At 45.2% G+C, this 20,235-nt stretch overlaps 2 protein-coding genes across 3 annotated transcripts in view; both read left to right on the top strand.

The window, feature by feature from the left end:
• The first annotated feature begins 2,262 nt into the window (after positions 1 to 2,262).
• The window catches only part of NRP1 (neuropilin 1), a 133,008-nt gene continuing 115,035 nt past the window's right edge, over positions 2,263 to 20,235 (top strand). Inside the window, 2 exon segments of the mRNA XM_037890966.2 lie at positions 2,263 to 3,491; positions 6,830 to 7,004. Coding sequence (XP_037746894.1) covers positions 3,425 to 3,491; positions 6,830 to 7,004 — 242 coding nt within the window. The 5' untranslated portion in view covers positions 2,263 to 3,424.
• LOC122464756 lies at positions 11,313 to 19,415 on the top strand. 2 transcript variants are annotated; one of them, XM_043541452.1, is made up of 2 exons: positions 11,313 to 11,823; positions 18,475 to 19,415. In XM_043541452.1, the coding sequence occupies exon 2, from the start codon at positions 18,483 to 18,485 to the stop codon at positions 19,158 to 19,160; it is 678 nt and encodes a 225-aa protein (XP_043397387.1). In that variant the 5' UTR covers positions 11,313 to 11,823; positions 18,475 to 18,482; the 3' UTR covers positions 19,161 to 19,415. The 2 variants fall into 2 exon arrangements, 1 of the variants encoding a protein (XP_043397387.1); XR_006289093.1 differs by lacking the exon at positions 11,313 to 11,823 and adding an exon at positions 14,617 to 16,997.

The raw sequence follows: 20,235 nt of genomic DNA, 5'->3' as shown, positions 1-20,235 counted from the left end.
CAGGTAGCTGGGATGGAGTGGGAGGAGAGGGAGGGGAACAGGAAGGGGAGCAGAGCTGGGGTGGAGGGGGAGCAGAGGGAAGGGGAGCAGAGGCTGGGGGGAGAGGGAAAGGGAAGGGGATCTGGGGGGAGAGGGGAAGGAGAGCAGGAGCTGGGGGGAGAGGGGAGCAGGAGCTGGGGGGAGAGGGAAGGGAAGTGGGAGGGAGAGGGGAAGGGAAGGGCACCTGGGGGGAGAGGGGAAGGAGAGCGGGAGCTGGAGGGAGAGGGAAGGGGAAGGGGAGCGGGAGCTGGGGGGAGAGGGGAAGGGAAGGGGAGCGGGAGCTGGGGTGGAGAGGGAGCAGTGGAGGGGGCGGCAGGGAGCGGGAAGCTGGACGGAAGCGCAGTGAGTAGCGGGGGGTGAGAAGGAAGGGCCGGGAGAAGCGGGGCAGAGGAAGCGGAGGGTTTGCGCCGGGTGCGGGCAGTCACCCTCCCCCCCCCCCCACCCCAGCTCCATGCGCTGCGGCTGACCCGGCGGAAAGGGACCCCCCGCCCCAGGCTGCGCCCCCAGCCCGGCCAGGCGGGGCTCTCCCAGACCCGTGCGCTCCTTCGGCGGCACTGGGTGGGTCTCGGCGCCTCCAAGGGTCTTTTCTTGCCCCCGCCCCCGCGCGAGACCCCGCCGGCGAGCTCCGCGGGCGGCGCCGGGCTGCCCGGCGTCCCCTGACCCGGCCGGAGATGCCCGCGAGCAGCTTCCCGCGGCCCCGCGCGCGGGCAGATCTCACCCTGCCACGGAGCGTCTCCGAGCGCGGCCGGGAGCTTGAGACCAGTGGCCAAGTGCTGGGGGGCAGCGTGACGCCCCCCGCCCCGGGCACCCGCCCGTGGGGCCCCGGGAGCCCGATGCCCTTGTCGCCACAGATGGACTGACACGCTTGCCCGGGAGGAGAGCGGGAGGGAGGAGGGGGGTGTGAGTGAAAAGCGAAGGCGGTGGGATTAGGGGTGGATGGACAGATCGCAGCGGACAGGCCGGCGGTGCTGGGCTGCGGATAGTGAGCACAGCGGGACAGTGAGGGTCAGGGAAGGGGGCCCCACTGCGTGGGGCATGACTAGAGACCGAACGCACGGCGCTGGGCTTGGCCAATGGGGGGCAGTGAGTAATGGACAGTGGTGGGCACACTGCAGAGTGCAGGATGGGGGCAGTGCTGGTGGATACACTGGAGGGGAGATGGTGGGCAGTGAATAGCGGGGATGATGGGCACACTGCACAGTGCAGGATGGGGGCAGTGCTGGTGGAAGCACTGGGCAGGGCATGGTGGGTGGTGGGCACATTGCACAGTGGAGGATGGGGGCAATGCTGGTGGATACACTGGACGGATCATGGTGGATGGTGGGCACATTGCAGAGTGCAGGATGGGGCAGTGCTGGTGGATACACTGGAGGGGAGATGGTGGGCAGTGAATAGCGGGGATGAGGGGCACATTGCAGAGTGCAGCATGGGGGCAGTGCTGGTGGATACACTGGAGGGGAGATGGTGGGCAGTGAATAGCGGGGATGAGGGGCACATTGCAGAGTGCAGCATGGGGGCAGTGCTGGTGGATACACTGGAGGGGAGATGGTGGGCAGTGAATAGCGGGGATGATGGGCACATTGCAGAGTGCAGGATGGGGGCAGTGCTGGTGGATACACTGGAGGGGAGATGGTGGGCAGTGAATAGCGGGGATGAGGGGCACATTGCAGAGTGCAGCATGGGGGCAGTGCTGGTGGATACACTGGAGGGGAGATGGTGGGCAGTGAATAGCGGGGATGAGGGGCACATTGCAGAGTGCAGCATGGGGGCAGTGCTGGTGGATACACTGGAGGGGAGATGGTGGGCAGTGAATAGCGGGGATGAGGGGCACATTGCAGAGTGCAGCATGGGGGCAGTGCTGGTGGATACACTGGAGGGGAGATGGTGGGCAGTGAATAGCGGGGATGATGGGCACATTGCAGAGTGCAGCATGGGGGCAGTGCTGGTGGATACACTGGAGGGGAGATGGTGGGCAGTGAATAGCGGGGGTGATGGACACACTGCACGGTGCAGGATGGGGGCAGGGCTGGTGGAAGCACTGGACGGAGCATGGTGGATGGCGGGCAGCGCGCACTGGAGGCTGGAGAGTGGCCACAGTGGCCAATAAGCCCGGCTGGGAGAGGAGGCTGGTTGTGGAGAGGCTGGAGCCAGGGGCGCGGGAACGGGAGGGCAGGGAGAGCCGGCGCGGGGATGGCGGCTCAGGGACACGCTGGGCACGGAGCCATGCCGGGTGCGAGCCGCGGACACGCCGCGCGGGGACTGGGAGGTGGCGGGACGAGGCGATGGGTAGTGCCCGGTGGGCAGGCGGCAGTGGCTGCTGGCCGGGGGGGCTGCGCTGGAGCCCGCTGCCTAATGACTGCGCCGTTGCTGCCGGCTCTGTCCCGCTGCACATGGGCCCCGCACGCCTTGTCAGTTTCACTTGGCTTTACCTGGCCGCCCCAGCGGGAAAGGGGCGGCCCCTCTCCTCCCAGCCGCCTCCGGCAGCGGCTCCCAGCCCCCCGCTGAAGTTCAGGGCCCCAGCCTGTTTTGTTTGTGCGCTGTTCCGTCCTTTCTGCCGATGTCTTGGGGGGCTGAGGAGGAGGAGGAGGGCGGGGAGGGGGAGGGGACTGGGGCTGTGGAGACGGCGGCTCCTCTGCCTCCCTTATTGCCACTGAGTTGCGCTTCTCCTCCTCAGGCTGCAGGAAGGAGCCGCCCGGCGCTTCACACTTCCCCACGGTCCCCACCCTCCGCCTGGATGCCCGTCGGAGCCTCTAACCCGCCAGGCAGCAGCAGTGTCCCACTTGCAGGTGCCCGGCGGTAGCCAGCCGTGGTGCCCCGCACTCTCCCCCAACAGAGCCCGGTTAGTCCTAGGCACTGGCCATCGGGGCTGCTGGAGCGCACATACAAAGGGGACAGCGCTGGGGGAAACTTGTGTGTGTGGCTGAGTTACAGGCGAGCTGGTCTGGGGAAGGGAGGGACGCAGTTTGCAAAACTCCTGTCTCTCTCTGCTCATCATTTCTCTCTCCTCTCCGCAGACCCCCTCCCTCCCGGGCCGGACCCCTCGCTTGGAGACATCTTCCGGGGGTTCCAGAAGCCGCCGGGATTTTTTTGTTTTTGTTTTTTGCTGTCAGTTGGCTTTCTAGCCTCTTTGGAAATGGCAGCGGCCGCGACGCCTGGAAAAGGAGCGAGTGTGGGAAAAGGGAGAGGAAACCGGAGCTAACTGACGGGATGCAGGCGACTTGAGACACACACAAAAAGAAGCGTCTCTGCCACCGGGATCCAGCTGCGGCTGCGGACCTAGCCTTCTGCCCCTAACTCCAGCCGCAGGATTTAAGAGCTAAGAGGAGTTGTGTGCTGTGAGGGGTGGTTTTTTTCTCTCTCTCTCCTTCTACAATCAGAAAGGAAGATGGATTGGGGACTTCTCCTGCACTGGGCAGCCCTCACCTTCAGCCTAGCCAGGGCTTTAAGGAGCGGTAAGTGACAGAGAAGACAACTGATTTCAAGTTATTCAGATAATATTTTCAGATGTAGGGCCCATTCCTGAGTTCTAATAACAATCAATGAGAAATGTTTTGCAGTGGAAGGAAGACCAACCTGATTACTAGGACGAGGGGAACTTTTCAGTAAAAATCCGTGATCTGCACTACAGTGTCACAGAATCATCACACTGCCTTTTAACTTTATTTTCAGCCCCTTTCCGTTGTTATATAAACGAGGGCTGCTCGCTTTCACAAGATTAGGGCAGCCAATTATCGTAATAATGTTTCCTCACATGGGCAATTAAATAAGACTCTTAAAATCTGCAAGATAACGAGCGCCTTAAAGGGGAGGCTTTTCAGGGGTTAGATATTCAGAATATCATCTTTTGTAGTTGTAGCTACCTGGCAGGTAGCCTGGTCAAGTAAGACATAACCTATTTGTGGCAAGTCTGGAGTTCCCGTGGAACTTGAATAGTGTCTGTAGAGGAATCTATAGGCTTGCAAGGGCTTGGCACTCAATTCTAATAGAGAAATCCCATAACAATGACTTCTATATATCTAATTTACTTTCAGGCAACACATGAAAACACAGCTAATTAAAAACAACTAGCTCTTCGTTCTTTGAACAATGCCTCGGCACACTGAATATTTCCCTGAATTATACACTTTTAAAGATGGTCTAATTGTAGGATTGTTTGACATTTAACTAGCACACATGAAAGAACTCCTGTGAATTTTCCTTTCCCAGCAAATCCTGAGCAATTATTATGAACTAATTATCAAATATTTACTTTTGCCTGACTAGGCTTTCAATCAAAGTAATTAAAAGAAGAGAGCATCTTCCACTTGCAGTGGTATATTGTTTTAATAAGAGATCACAAGTGGAGTGTCCTGCACGGAGAGGAATGTAAATCACATTTTTGTGATGAAAGTTAATCTATTTGCAATAAATTTTGAGGAGGCTGCCTAATTTAATAAGCAAGAGATTCCTCCTCCAGTGATCTGACACAGAAGCAAACACATTAAGATAGAAAGCGTGTGCCAGTCTTAGGTTGTGAATCTTTAGTGAGATCCAGCCTGGTCTAGCCCTTGTGAGCTGTAGGTAAGGAGGGTGGGGAGTGACAATAACCTCCTCCTTCTGTCTGAAGCCATTATTTGTAAATATAAAATGAATGCTCCATATTTCTGCATCACTTTGGAGCAGCAGCAGAAGTGGTAAGATAACGGGGGCTGAACCAACGCGTATAGGACTAAATGAAATGTGGTGGGTAGGGGTGACACTGCAATATTTCTGATAATATTCTTCCTTTAAATACAGAGCAGATATAGGGAGGGCTGTTGATGAAGAAACTGCCTGAGAAGCAGGCTGTCTGCGTAGGTACAGACATAATAGCCCTACTGGAGTCACCAAGGCCATTAACCTCTTCCGTAACTTACCAGACCTACTAATGCCAATGTCCACCTCCGTCCAATACTAGTGTCTGCTAAATTAATTCATTAACCTTATTTAGAACTAATGGTCCAAAGTCATCAGAAACTGCCCTTCTTAATTAAGTGTTGGGAGAGATTTCACAGAGCCAGGGAGTCTAGCAGTCCGCATTATCTTATTATACTGTCACTTTCCCAGAAGTCGCAGATTAAACAGCACTGGTGGTAGTGAGCCCGCCTCAACGTCTTCTGAAGTGACTCTGTCAAGTGACTAGAAACAGCACTGTTTTATTTCACTCACTGAACAGATGCCAGATTCTGCCATGTTGTTTGCACAGAGCCGTAGTGGACTCACTAAGTCAGGATCACTTCCCAAGTCTGCTACACAAGTTCCTTTGGACCCACAGACAGGCGAATCACACAGATCACTAGCTCTTTTTTGAGCTCTTGGTTGCAACACCACAATTTGTTTTAGAAAGCGAAAACAGAAACAAATAGGCTCGGGCCAACCCAAGCAATATGGTTAGAAATATCTTGCCTTTGAACAAACAATAGCATATATGTCGTCTCCTTCCTTTCTAATTTATGGCAAAATGATTTCTATAATGCTTGTAGCTTTATTCATTTTTTATATGCACTTCATCTTTCATTTCCATTTGACCTGGTTTTCCTGTAATAAAATTCTGTACATTTATAAATTCATGCTGAGAGCAAAGAATGCCATTTTCCTTCCACAGGGAATCTATGAGATACAGTATTACAAGCTGTATATACCATTATTGAGAAATAGTGATATATAGATTTATATTTATTAGTGCATATATGCTTTCCTTCTGTAGTTTATTCTCGTACTTTATTGCTGAAAATTGCATGTCAGTATGTGAGGGAAAGTTTCTTTAGCTGAAGATCTATGGTAAGAAATCCATAATAATAAAAAGCCACAGTGCCAACCTACACTGAATAATGAAAGAAATGACCTTACAGATTGGATTACTTAGCTCTCTCTGTTCTTCCAGTACACCTTAAAATGTGTAACCTTAACATTATTTGCCAAAGGAGCAAGATGCAGCCACTATATTTCATACTTGCACTTGGTGACTGTGGTAACTTTTCCAACTGTTTTGCAATTAGAAATAAACCTGGGTGTTGTTGTTTTTTAGGGGGAGGGGGAAAGGAGGGTTGTTTCTGCTCCATTTCTTTGATCTGGTCTCCAAGCATGAACAAACTTCCTTAAAGGAGTAATACTGAATCATTTCTGCTTCACTAAATGCACTTTGTTCTCTGTTAGTCTGCATCTAAGGAGCACAGATAACTTCAAATTGCTTAGATTTATGGACTGATAAAACAAAAGAAGGCTTTGCTGTAAGAGAGCAGGGGTCTATGAAGACAACTCCCCGATGGCCAATGACACAGACCAGGCTTATCATCAGAATAGCTGTGCAGGGGGTCAGACAGCATCTTTTTAGTCACTCTCCACTTAAACCTTGTTCCTTAATAAGATTACACGTCTCTGAGATAAATCTAAATGAAACCCCTCGGAGCCAGTGTTAACATAAATTGTGAGGATGCAGTGTTTTAATGATGTGAGGGTTTTATTTGTGAAGGGAACCTTTGCAGAGAAACAGTTTTGAAACTTGGCCTCTCAAAATTAGAGCCACCATTTGCACAGATTAGCCCTGGAAGCAACAACTGGTATACATCTGAATTTTGCATTATATTCTTTCCTACAGAAAATGTGATCTGTAAGAGATTACTTTAAACGCGTAGAACTCAATAAAAGGTTGCTAAAGAAAGATGTAGGAAACACAACATTTTAACCACACTTGACTCATGCAGCTGTACTCAAAGATTTGTGATTGATTGGAGACGATAAACTAAACAGGAAATTTTTGTTTTCATTGCAGATAAATGCGGTGATAATATAAAAATTGTAAACCCTGGGTACCTTACTTCTCCTGGCTATCCTAATTCCTATCATCCAAGCCAAAAATGTGAATGGCTGATTCAGGCTCCTGAACCATACCAGAGAATTATGATCAACTTCAACCCTCACTTTGATTTGGAGGACAGAGACTGCAAGTAAGTGAGACCGTCAGTAAAGGGCGCCAGAGCACCATCTAGTGGATAGAAATGTTCATATTGGCTTGATGTCTACATGGGAAATAACAGCTGTGTCCAAGGTAGTGTGTAAAATGAATCCATCAGGGATTTGAATCCGCAGCAGATAGTATGTTAGTGCCAAAGATGCTAAAGTTAGGTTTTGTGCTTCCTGAACCTCAAAAACCAGCAAGATTATCTTTGATTTAATCTTGTAATCTTTCTGTCTGCTTTTCCTGGATACAGAGGCCCAATAATTGTTTTTCCTGTTGAAACTCTTTCCTCAGTATTTGCAGTCATTTAGTGGTGGTGGTGTGTATGTTAGCCAGTGGATGGAGCTTTGGTTTGTACTTTTCTGAAATAGTCAGCTACTAAAGTTCTTCGAGAACCATACACAGTAAAAGTGGATTAGTAGGAGTATTTTTAGGGGGGAAATGTTGTAATTTTCTACTATTTAAAAATTACATTTGAATTACTTATATGTGATGAGAGAAGCCATAACTTAGTGTAGCTTTATAATACATTTTATGGGAAGGTGACCAGGATGAGGGATTTTTACCACAACATGAAACACGTTAGTTCCATGTTTTTATTTAAAAAATAAGTACCATAAAATAGTTCTCTCCTTCATGTTAGTTAACTGTTCCAAACAATCTGGTCACAGGTGTACATTTTCTCAAAGCACTGACTTCTCTTAATGGTATAGTCTAGACTGAGAGTCTACCCTGACCCATTGGAAAGGGGCAGTGCATAGCAGTCTGATAGTCACAATTCCTCTCTCTGGTTTTCTCCTACTGTTCTCTATCAGGTTGCTTCCCCTACTTAATCAGTGCAGTAGGCTGAGAGGAGGTAGGGCAGAGTCAAGGCTCCACCCATTCTTCCCCCTTGCTCACCCACTACTCACTCTGCAGTCATGAAAGCCACCCAACAGAAGGTACTCTCCACCCCCATCTCCATGACCGAAAAGCAGGTAGTTTGCACATGGTGACCCATGGTCTGATTGTGCCCCATTTCATTACAGTCAGTCCATAAATTCGGGCTACTTCTTTCATCAAGAACACATTCATTATTCATTATTTATACAGCTCCAGAAATGTGCATGGTCTTTTGCAGATAAAAAAAAGACACAGTTCTTGCTCACAGACGCTGATCCTGCAAGTTATTGAGTGCCCTCAGCTAAGAAAATAAATTTGAAAACAATGAGATTTGAAGGTGCTCAGCACCACACAGGACTTTTCAGCATCTCACAGGATCAGGTCCTAACGGTAGCATTATCTGAGGAGAGATGGTGACGTGCAATGGGGAGGAAAAGGTTATGATTACTGAAAGACAGTGCTTACACTGAAGTGCTTAACTTTTATCATACACATCTTCTTGGTTCCAATTTTTGTAATAACAAATTGAGTTAGTTACTTCATGAATATTAATTTCACTTAGAATTAACTTGTTTAGTAACCAAGTGTACTAGTTTGGTTTACATTTATTCGATTTTCAGTGTTTTGCATAATCCAGCATTGGCCAACGTTTCATGTACCAAGTGTGGGTAATAACAAAAGAAGGCTCCATGTTTGCAAAACGAAACTGGCTGTTTATTAAAGCACCTAATTACAAAGGTGCTGCAACTGCAGCTTGCATTCAAGCTATGTGTACATGGACTGACTGCCTAGTGCCTTCTCCAGACTCTTCCCTCCAACAACCTGTGCACCTCCCTCCAAGTTCCATGGAAGTTGATAGAACCAATTCTAGTTTCCGGTTAAGATTATGCTTCTGAATACGGTTATTACTGCAGGCAACATAGTTCAGGACTCTTTAATCGGTTATGTGTGTGCAGTGGTCCACTTGCCTATATTTTATAAATGTCATTATGTTCCATTTCCCTTCCGTATACAGGCTTGTTGCTAATCTTTAGAGGTGTTTGAATCTGGATATCAATTTTTTCTGCAGTTTAGGTAGATATCAGAAAGGAAATAAAACATATTGTAGGGTAAAACCTTTTGTGTTCCTTGGCAGATTACAGGTATTCCAAGGTTCTAAAATGGTCTCAGTCTAACAGAACAGTAAATGATGTACAGTATATAACTATTTAGATAAGAAATAGCCATTGTTATGTAGAGATGCACTAAATATGCAAACTGGTCTTTGGTGCATTGGGGCCTTAGACAATGAAGGAACTGAGCTCCCCAATTCCATCACTCCCTGCTCCCTTCTTCTCCCCTCTTAGGAACTCACCTTCTTCCTCCCAAAGGACCTCCCTATTATTGACAGTTGTCTGTAACAAGTTCTGTTCCCAGGTGATCAGAAACTCTGCAGGCAGAGTGGTTTGAATTGGACTCTTGGGGAGTGACCATGATGATTCAGGTGTTATTTGGTGATCTCTTAAATGCAGAACCTTATGATACCTACTATTTACTATCTAGCTACAATTTTGCTTATGCTTAAGGCTGTCCCATTTAACTTGAGAGTGAGTAGGTTTGTACATTAGCTGACTAATGTAAAAATGATTTCAGCAACAGGAAGTTATCAAAAAACAGAAATTTCTGTTTGAAATTTCACTGTCTGCTGAAGAAATTCATATTCCTGTTACCAGATCTTTGTTAAAGCAATAAACAAACATAATAAAACATATGACACGGTTATTTGCAATTAAGTAAATTTTGATTTCCTAATATAATCTTCAATTTATTTGCCAGCTGTGTGTGTACTATAGAAATGTGACATTTCAAGCTAGCCTCTAGTTTACTTAAAGTTGCAACCATGGAAATTAATAAACAGCTAATATGATGTGCAGACAGAAAATCAGAGGTTGGGGAATAAAATTTCTGGGAAGGAAAAAAGGGGCACTGTTGAAAAACTCTGTGCCCTGGATACAATTATAATGGACTAGAAGAGCAGATGGTGTCTTGGACTAAATCCTGAACTCCTTATGTCAATAGAGATTTAGTTTGTTTGTTTCTCCCTGAGTGAGGACTGAGTAAGAACTTCAAGAGTTTGGTCCCTAAAGAATAATGATGAGGACCTGGAAATCTCACTGAGCCCATGGAGAAAAACAATAAGACCTTCAGATGTATGTCAAGTTATTCTTTTTTTGCAACAAGAGAGCCAAGGCGTCTCATCTATCTTTCACGTACATTGGTGTAAATCAAGATTAAATCCATTGAAGCCAGTGAACTTACACCCATGTAAAACTAGTGTCAGTGAAAGGAGAATTAGGCTCAAGAATTGTAAATATTAGCTATACTGGTGGCACTCTTAGTGAGCATCTTTGTGTCTTAAGATTTTGGAAGTTCCACATTACAGGCCTGGTATAAATATAACTAGCAATTATGTTTTGCTCTAATTGAAGAATAGTTCCCAAATGTTTTCTAATGATCATATGGTATGTCATGTGATATTTATATAATCATTGTGAATATATTTTATTTGAGGAAGTTGTATTATTTTAAATTTCAAATAAGCAGAACTAAAATTCAAGTTTCTTCAGAGAAATCCCAAAGGGCTCAGCTTTCATCATATTGGGGAATAAAGATACAATAGTAATTAAGTAAATGTACTTTCACACAATTTAGGCAGCTCTAATGAAAAATATCCTAAGGACAGAATTACCAAACAAGCGCTCTGGAAATACACTGTCTCAACAGGATGTGTAAAATCATGTCTTGCAGCCTAAAAACATAAACTGTACATTCATAACAGTATAAGGGTATATTCTCCTCACAAATGTACATAATGATACCTTTTAACATTAATGGGAGCTACATGCCTGCTTCAGGAAAGAATGAAATCCAAATTCTGGTGGCGGTTTCAAAAGAATACAAGTTTGGGCTTATTGAATATCTTGTCCTCTCACAAACAGGCAATGAAAATAGCTGTAGTCTGTGAAGACAGGAACACAGTTAGAAGTAAAAGGAGGGGACAAAACACATGATTGAATATTACCTAAAATGCTCGAATATTTGTTGCATGTTTTAAATGCTTTTCAGCACTTAGCTAGGATGTACTAGTCTTGTGTTGCTTAAAGTATCCTACTGTGTAAATGTAGCCATCTTGAATCTTGTAAAACTTTATATCTGGAAATAAACAAGGATGTCACTGATACAGTACTTTGAATTTATAGAACTTTTCCGGTTTCCCAGCAATGCAAACTATCAGCATGATAATTTATAATGGTTTGTGACAAATGCTGCTGAGCAAAGAGGTGTGTGGTTACATTCAGATCAGATATCATCATCTAGGGAGCAATAAAAATTTCACAGACACTAGGTTAAAAACATTAAGAAAATGAATATGAAGCTTCAGGAGACAAGGGCTTGAGGAAGGTGGAGGGCTGGATAGAAAAAGCCCAGTAGTGGTTTCCTTACTGACAAATTATTAACTTTGTTGTCAGACTTAACTGTATGGTTTTACAAGACTTACATAAATACACTACTGCAATACAGTTGTTTTATTGGCATAATTTAGCTATGCAGAGAGTACTATCATCCTCGTTTGACAATTACTGAGCTTGTGTGTACTGTTGCCAGCTCAGTTCAAATGGAAAATTTGTTCATTTTAGAAACATTCAAATTGCAGAAGGAGAGATTTGATCGTTAATTGTTCTTTAAATTGGGTTTATAAAGGATTAGTTACACTGCTGAGATTAGAAATTATATAGAAATTGCAATCAAGGATAGATAGCAAAAATATGTTTGTTTGTCTAGATCGATGCAGCCCCTCAAAGTCCTTGAGCTGGAGAAGAAACAGGATTCCATCCATCCTTTCCATTTCTAAATAATGTCGATGTAATTTGGTTGTGAACCTGCAGGTATAATAACCCACAGTTCATAAAATAAGACGATACTCAGTGTATGGCACTATGTTGGCACTGCTTTAGTGACACTATCATTCTATAGAATTTAAGTTTTCATTCACATTTGTCTAAACTCAGACCCTTATTCCCCAGTGCGTTGTCTGCTTTGTACCATTCCAGCTAGTGCACAGTTGCCTTAAACCTAGTGGATCCAGCCACTTGAGGATTATCCTTGTGTAAGGGGAACCTTGGGTGGCATAGAGCTGCTGTAGTGACTCCAGCATCACACACTCACGCACCACCTGCCAGTGCAGTTAGGGAGGCTGGGGAAAGAGGACACTGCCAGAATATCCCATCATTGTCTGACTATGAGAAAGGTTCCTGGATCCATTGGCAGTGATGCAAAGTACAGCAGCCTTCAGGCTGCTCAAAGTTGTGCCGAGGAACTGGCCCAGTGCTCCCTAGCCCCAGGGCTGTATAATGCCCTCTTCAGGTGCAGCATAAGATCTGGGCCTGGGTATGTGGGGCCTGATCCTGCACTCATCAACGTCAATGGGAGTTTTGCCTTTGATTTCTATAGGAGCAGAATTAAGTCATTGTTCTCTATGGTTGTGAAGAATGATGGAACATGTATCTTGTGTAGTTGATCTATAAGCGGTGTCTATATTAGATATTTCAGTCATGTCTGACAATGGGTATCAAACAAGGTTCCTCACATCCTCTTTTAACTAGTTTTGAGCTTGGCTGTCTTGCTGAGGTAGACAGGGTCAAGTGAATGAAACTTCTTGTAGCAAATGGTGGGTTGACTAGAAGGACACGCAAAGAAACAACCAAACTCAGCACTGGTTGATAGTGGGGATGGAGGAGTCATATCTGATCACTTTCTGACACAGCTGAAAATCCTATAGTAGACAGAGTCACTGAGCCTGCAGATAGAAAGATGGGAACAATAGTTTTAAGAGCCTTCTTCTGCTCTCATTTACAATAATGCTTTACTAATGATTTCAGTGGGAGCAAAATGCAGGCTCTAAGCAAGTGCAAACTACCCCCAATCATTTCAGTGGGTATTAACACTGAAGCCTAACAATGAAACTTAAATAATGTCCATATTTACGTATGTATCTATTTATTTATTTTTATTTAGACTAACCAAAAAGTACCCACCTGCAGGCAGTGGCGTAGCCAGGTGGAGAAAACAGGGGGAGCAGAGATAAAAAAGGCACCACCCGCTTGTACTCACCCTGCGGCGCTCCGGGTCTTCAGCGGCACTTTGGCATCGGGTCCTTCACTTGCTCCAGTCTTCAGCGGCACTGAAGGACTCCCCTCCCTCCACCACTGAAATGCCGCCCAAGACCAAAGCGAGTGAAGGACCCGACGTCGAAGTGCCGCTGAAGACCCGAAGCGCCGCCTGACCCGCCACCAAAGACCCGGAGCGCCGCCGGGTGAGTGAAAATTAAAAAGGCCCCAAAAATTGAAAAAGGCGCCACTTGTGCTCATGGGGGAGCGGCCACTGCCCCATTCCCGCCCCCCACCTCCCAGCTACGCTACTGCCTGCAGGCTTAGAGAACCCTGCCAACTATTTAAAATTACATAAATAAAATGTGTCGTTAACTGTTTCATTGCCAATTATTTTATCAGAATACTATCAGACATACTGCACTTAGCTTTCTGGGGTCAGTCCCGAAGCCCCCTCCAGACAGACAGTGTGCAGGGTATGCTGTGGGCAGTCCTGAAGGAAGTACTGCTGCATTCTAGCAATAACTAGAGAGAAGATGGCCCTCTGGTGGCCAATGCTAGCTTGGCTTTGAGCTTAGAGCGGAGGTTCTCAAACTGGGGGGCACGCCGCTGGTGGGGACATGGAATGCATTCAGGGGGCATGAGAAGGCACAGTGGAGAGCGGCGGCTGCTGGCCGGGCACCCAACTTTGAAGGCAGCACCACCACCAAGGCAGCGTGGCATGGTATGGTATTGCCACCCTTACTTCTGCGCTCCTGCTGGTGGCAGGGCTGCCTTCTGAGCTGGGTGGCCGGAAAGCTACACACTATATCGGGGTGGGCAAACTTTTTAGCCCAAGGGCCACATATGGGAATAGAAATTGTATGGCGGGCCATGAATGCTCATAAAATTGGGGTTGGGTGTGGGAGGGGGTGAGAGCTCTGGGTGGGGGTTTGGGCTCTGAGGTGGGGCCAGAAATGAGGAGTTCAAGATGCGGGAGGGAGCTCTGGGCTGGGGCGGGGGGGGTGTGTGTGTGAGGGCTCCAGCTGGGGGTGCAGGCTCTGGGGTGGGGCTGGGAATGAGGAGTTTGGGGTGTAGGAGGGTGCTCCGGGTGGGGACCAAGGGGTTTGGAGGGTGGGAGGGGGATCAGGGCTGGGGCAGAGGGTTGGGGTGTGTGGGCTCTGGGGTAGGGCTGAGGATGAGGGGTTTGGGGTACAGGAGGATGCTGCAGGGCTGGGATTGAGGGGTTCAGATGGCAGGAGGGGGATCAGGGTTGGGGAAGGAGGTTGGGGCCTGGGGAGAGGCTCAGGGGTGCAGGCTCTGGGCAGCACTCACCTCAAGTGGCTTCCGGAAGCAGCAGCATGGCCCCACTCCAGCTCCTACCCATAGAGGCAGCCAGGGGGCTCCGCTCTGCATGCTGCCCCCTCCCCAAGCATCGCCCCTGCAGCTCCCATTGGCCACAGTTCCCGGCCAATGGGAGCTGCGGGGGCGGCACTTGGAGAGGAGGCAGTGTGCAGCATGGAGCCCCCTGGCTACCCCTATGGGTAGGAGCTGGAGCGGGGCCATGTCGCTACTTCCGGGAGCCGCGTGGAGCAGTCCCCGACCCTGCTCCCCGGCTGGAGCACCGGAGTGCCGGAGCGAGGCAAGCCCCAGATCGCGCTCCCAAGCGGATGCTCAAGGGCCAGATTAAAATGGTTGGCAGGCCAGATCCGGCCCCCAGGCCGTAGTTTGCCCACCCTGTGCTATATACTTAAATGGCTCTGTTCGAATCAATGCCTTTCTGTTTTTAATATTTAGTGGGAGTTGCATGTTGATTTTTTTTTATTGGTATATGTACTTGTGTGGCAGGAGGAGGGGATGTAAACTACTACAGACACAAAGAAGTGGGGTGTGATCAAATAAGTTTGAGAATCACTGGCTTAGAGCACCCCTCAAGCTGTTCTAAACTGTGTCGCAAGCCCCCAGCTTGCTCCAGGATCAGGGAAGCCCAAATGTCATCTTTGCAATGGATCCTGGACACAACTAAGGACTGGGCCTTTTCCTAAGTAATATTTTTTTATTTCATTATGCACTCTGGATCATAAGAACTATACAAAAGTATATGCTCTTGTTTAATAGACTCAGCTTGTACTTGCAGCCAAGTACCATACGCAAGTTTCTAAAGATAGTTCAGGGTAATTTTAGTGGGCTTCGGAGACTAAATCAAAATTGAAAGAAGTTGGAAATTATATTGTGTTCCTGATTATTTGATGTAATAGCCAGGCTTTTTTGTTGCTCATCTAAACTGCTGTGAATAGTCTCTATTGTCAGACTATTGAAGTGTTTCTTCTGCAGAGTATTGTTGTTTGGTTTTGAGCTTTTTCAAAAGTATTAGTGAAATCATGACAAAATATTGGTTGTGTGTCACTTCACTAGTGGACCCTAGCTTGACAAATATCCTCCTTTCATTTATTATTAATTGTCATTTCTTTGGAGCAGAGCCCATCTTTTCACTCAAGGTATGTACATTGCCAGCACAATGGGGCTTCAAACCTTGATTGGGGTCACTACGTGCTACTGCATTACATACAATAATAATATTGATATAGGTAGATATTAATATTAATGTATTGTATATAATTAAGTGAACTGTGGGGAAAATTGTATGTTGAAGTGCTATAACCAGATACCTTTCAACCCATAACATTGTTAGAAGGGCGTAACATGGAATCCTTAGGGCCTGATCCTCTGGCCTTTATATGTGCATAGCCCTCAGTGATGTCAAGGTCAGTTACAAAAAGACAGAGCACAGAGTCAGGGTCTTTTATAAACTGAAACACATTGTATTAGAGACAGTCATATGAAGTTGTCTGCATTCTTTAATTTGACTTCTCCTCTGCCGCCTCAATGGTGATTTAATTAAAACAAAACCCCATGTGTTAATGGAAATTACTTTGCTTAATTATAACTTGTTGCAAGCTACAACATTTGATCATAACTTTTGATAATTACAGTATATAGGCCTTTATATGGTTTATGTAAAACCAAATTCAATTATGTTTCTTTTGTAGTGTTCCCAAAGAATCAAATTATTTGTCTGTCTGTGAGCGGATGATACGCCTACACACACGCATATATAGACAGATTATGTACACATACATATATATTTTATGGACATATATATATAATTGCACACACGTGTGTGTGTATACATAGGTACATATGTTTATGTATATAATATAGATATGTTAGCTTTTGCAGGCGTTCCAAAAGTAAGTCTACTAATTAAAGCTCTAATACCCATCTTAAGGCTGATAATTAGGTATAAAGAAAACAAGAGACAGGATTAGTGTTCAGATCATGTTCCAAATGCTTCTTAATTGGGTGTTTGTAATCAGTCCTGATTGCAAGAGGCAGTGGTTTGGCAGAATAAAGAAAGAAAAAGGCTTATGCCTACTATTTTCCTGTTAGTTGACTTGGACATAGTATTTTGGTCAGGATCCAATGGCATGATGTCAAAGAAGGTAACTTTGTCAGCTACAGATATGCTCGTAAAGCATACACACAAACCTCCCTTGTGCTCTTTTGAAAAATAAAAATTAATATTCTATAGAACTAGCTCAAAACAAGTGAGTTGTTTTCATTCAGAATCTTATAAAGTGTTTTCAAGCTGACCATAGAAGAGACTTTGTTCTTCTGGCCTCCCTCCACCACTGACTGCTGAAATTAGGTCTGAGTTCACTTTAAGCTTTCATTTTGTTGACCTTGGCTCTCTTCTTGCTGACCCACAGTTCTCCATCACAAAACCACACAGTTTGGTATAATGATTATTTCTTTATCTTAAGTAACCAAATAATTTTTCAAGCAGGGTGACAGATTTCCTTCTTGTACTCTGGGAAACAAGCACCTGGTTAGTTCCATACAGAATTTTGATGACCTTCCTGAATGAGATTTGAAAGTTTTATAAGTCACCTGGCAACTTTTGAGGAGCACAGGTAATTTGCTTCTCTGTAATAGGTCCCAAAATATGAGAATAAAAAACCCAACTTACAAAGATGATATCATGTATTGTGTGATATCATGCATAACAATTCATTTAAATAGAAATAAACTGTTTTAGAGTAGATTTGCATATTAAAAAGCAGATCTTGGCATAACAATACAAAAATGAAGATTTTAGAAGGGTTTTCAGTTAAAATTAAGAGGACAGTCAACAGAATAATTTATTTTTATTCATGTCAATATACTTGTAAGTGGGAGACTCAAGTTTAGTGTTTCCCAAACTTTTGAAAGCTCAGCCCCCCTTCAGGAAAGTAAAACTAATCACCCACATCCCACCATTTGCTGTTAAAGGGCTACACATCTTAATTTATAGATTTTCTGTTCCTGACTAGTACTTCAGTTTCTTCCCCTCTCCTCCTTTTTCCCCATCCCCCACACCTATTTTGGAAAATGCTTGGGTCTCCTTTCTTACATGGTCTAATGAGTTGTGAAACAGTTTAAAATGTTGACATTTAAAGTTAGCACCCACAAAAATGATGGGGCAATTGACACATCAAAACTCTTGTTCAGGCTATCTGCAAATTCAGGCAGACATTCTGCATCAGTTGCATTTGCTTCATATTTTGAAGATTTTCATAGCTAGAGATTTACTCCATTTTTAAATGAAAGCTGAAACTCCGGAGAACAATTGAGAGGTCTGTCTACATCTCCATAGCTAGTCTGTCACACTTTGGGAAGCACTATTTTTGGGAGTCAAATTTATTCATCTTACCCATGTAAGATGGATGGTATGATGGGACTGCCTATGATGGCATGTGGCCCATCAGCGTCTGCCAGTAGCAAAAATTCCCAACGGCTGGAGATGGGACACTAGATGTGGAGGGCTCTGAGTTACTACAGAGAATTCTTTCCCAGGTATCTTCCTCGTGGGTCTTGCCCACATGCTCTGGGTCTAACTAATTGCCATATTTGGGATTGGGAAGGAATTTCTCCCCAGATCAGACTGGCAGAGACCCTGAGAATTTTTCACCTTCCTCTGCAGCATGGGGCATGAGTCACTTGCAGGTTTAAACTAGTGTAAATGGTGAATTCTCTGTAACTTGGAAGTCTTTAAACCATGATTTCAGGACTTCAGTACCTCAGCCAGAGGTTAGGGGTCTATTTCAGCAGTGGGTGAGGTTCTGTGGCCTGCAAGTGCAGGAGGTCAGACTCAGGGCCAATTGGGCGGGGGGGGGGGGGGGCAGGGGGGATGGGCCAGGAGGGCCATTTGGCCTGGGCCTCAAGCTCAAAGGGGGCCTCAATTTTAGACACTTGTTAATTTTTTGGCATTGGATAAGTTTTGCAACTTGTTTTTATGCGCATCCCTATCGGACCAAAATGTGATACACTCTCTCAGCTTAGAGCTGCAAATTTAAGCAAATAAGAGATGTGATTTGTTAAAAGACATAATTTTTTTGTTAACTGATACAGATTTTGTCATGTCAAATGCATCACTTCGTTCTGATCAATCAGGATGGAGCATCAACAGAGGTTGGAGGAAGTTGAAAGACCAAATACCATCACATGAGAGTTCAACGTCACACAAAGAAAGCTATGTTGCATGGAAATCAGCCAGTAGGGCAACATCAGCTGAAAGTTCAGTTGAGAATTTGCTCTTGACTGAACTCTCTACAGAAACTAATAACGGGAAAAAACTTCTTGAGCGCATCTTGAATGTCATCCTTTTTCTTTCCGAGCGGGGATTGACTTTCTTTGGTTCCAGTCAATGTATTGGTGATCGTGCAAATCAAAACTTTCTAGGCATAGTTGAGCTCCTCAGCAAATATGACCCACTTTTATCAGAGCATGTTAAACGTATTCGAGAATCGCAAGAGAGTCAAAAGTGCATGCAAGTCCGTTATCGCTCCACATGCATACAAAATGAGTTTAATGAGCTATGTGGGTCATTCATACAAACAACAATTCTTGATGAGATTCAAAATGCCACGTATTTTTCAGCCATTGTTGATGCCACTCCAGATTGTTCTCACAAGGAACAGATGAGTATAGTTATTCAGTATGTTAAGATTGTAGACAGTGCAAAATTTTCAATTGAAGAAAGGTTTATTTTGTTTGATAACTTCACGAGAAAAACTGGAAAAGAAATCGTTGCTTGAGTACTAGCAATTCTAGAAGGTTTTAAGTTAGATTTTCAAGTCTGCATTGGTCAAGCCTATGACAATGGATCTATATGGCTGGGAAGTACAAAAGTGTACAAACAGTTCTGATTAAGCATAATTCACACTCTATTTTCTCCAGCTGTGGAAACCACACACTAAACCTTGTAGGTGTTGACTGTGCTGAATCATGCAAGGAGGCAATTACCTTGGAACTGTTTAGCAAATGTACAATCTCTTCGGTAGCAGTCCACAAAGGTGGGATATTCTGAAGCAATATCTTCCTGTTTCACTGCATGGGATGTCCAAAACTAGATGGTCTGTACAGATTGATGGTGTTCAACCAGTTGTGCAGCATTTGAATTCAGTGAGAAAGGCTTTAAATGAGCTTGAATCTCTCAGTCTCACTGCACAGGCTTGAATGGAACTTCAGTCTATTCAGAAGCACATGTCCAAATTTGAATGCATTCTGATGTCATCTTTGTGGATGAAGTTACCTATAATGATCCACCAAACTAATCTGGTAATTGAAGCATGCAATGCTACAGTTGATGCTGAGAGGGATAACATTGAAAGTCTTATCAATGACATTTAACAGATTCATGAACAATGGGATGCAATCCTGACTGAGTCCAAATTAGTAGCAAAGAATATTGGCATTTCATCTGAGTTCTCCACCAACTGCAACTTACTTACTGAATCCAATGCCGAGCAGCATTATAGCGTCAATCATTGTCTCTATTCAATCTGGTCTTACACGTCAATTTGAGTCACTGAGACTCATTTGTACCCTTTTTAGGGTTCTTTGGCAGTTCAACACACTGAGTAATGAAGATGTACTTTCTGCAGCTGAACAATTTCAGCAACAATACAAGAAAGAAATCTCAAAAGATCTCTTTGACGAGGTCATCTTCCTCAAACAAATATATTCCACGAACTTTAAATTGGATTGCAAGCCAAAGGAATTACTTCAAGAAATACTCAAACTCAAAACTCAAGAAAGACTCTCTGGGGTGTTTCCTAATATCACAATTGCATTGAGTATTTTTGTCAGTTTGCCTGCATCAGTGGCTTC

This window comes from Chelonia mydas, chromosome 2 (assembly GCF_015237465.2).
Source record: "Chelonia mydas isolate rCheMyd1 chromosome 2, rCheMyd1.pri.v2, whole genome shotgun sequence".
NCBI lineage: Eukaryota > Metazoa > Chordata > Testudines > Cheloniidae > Chelonia > Chelonia mydas.
Note: the sequence above shows the minus strand (reverse complement) of the source record. Positions and strands in the feature narration are given on the sequence as shown.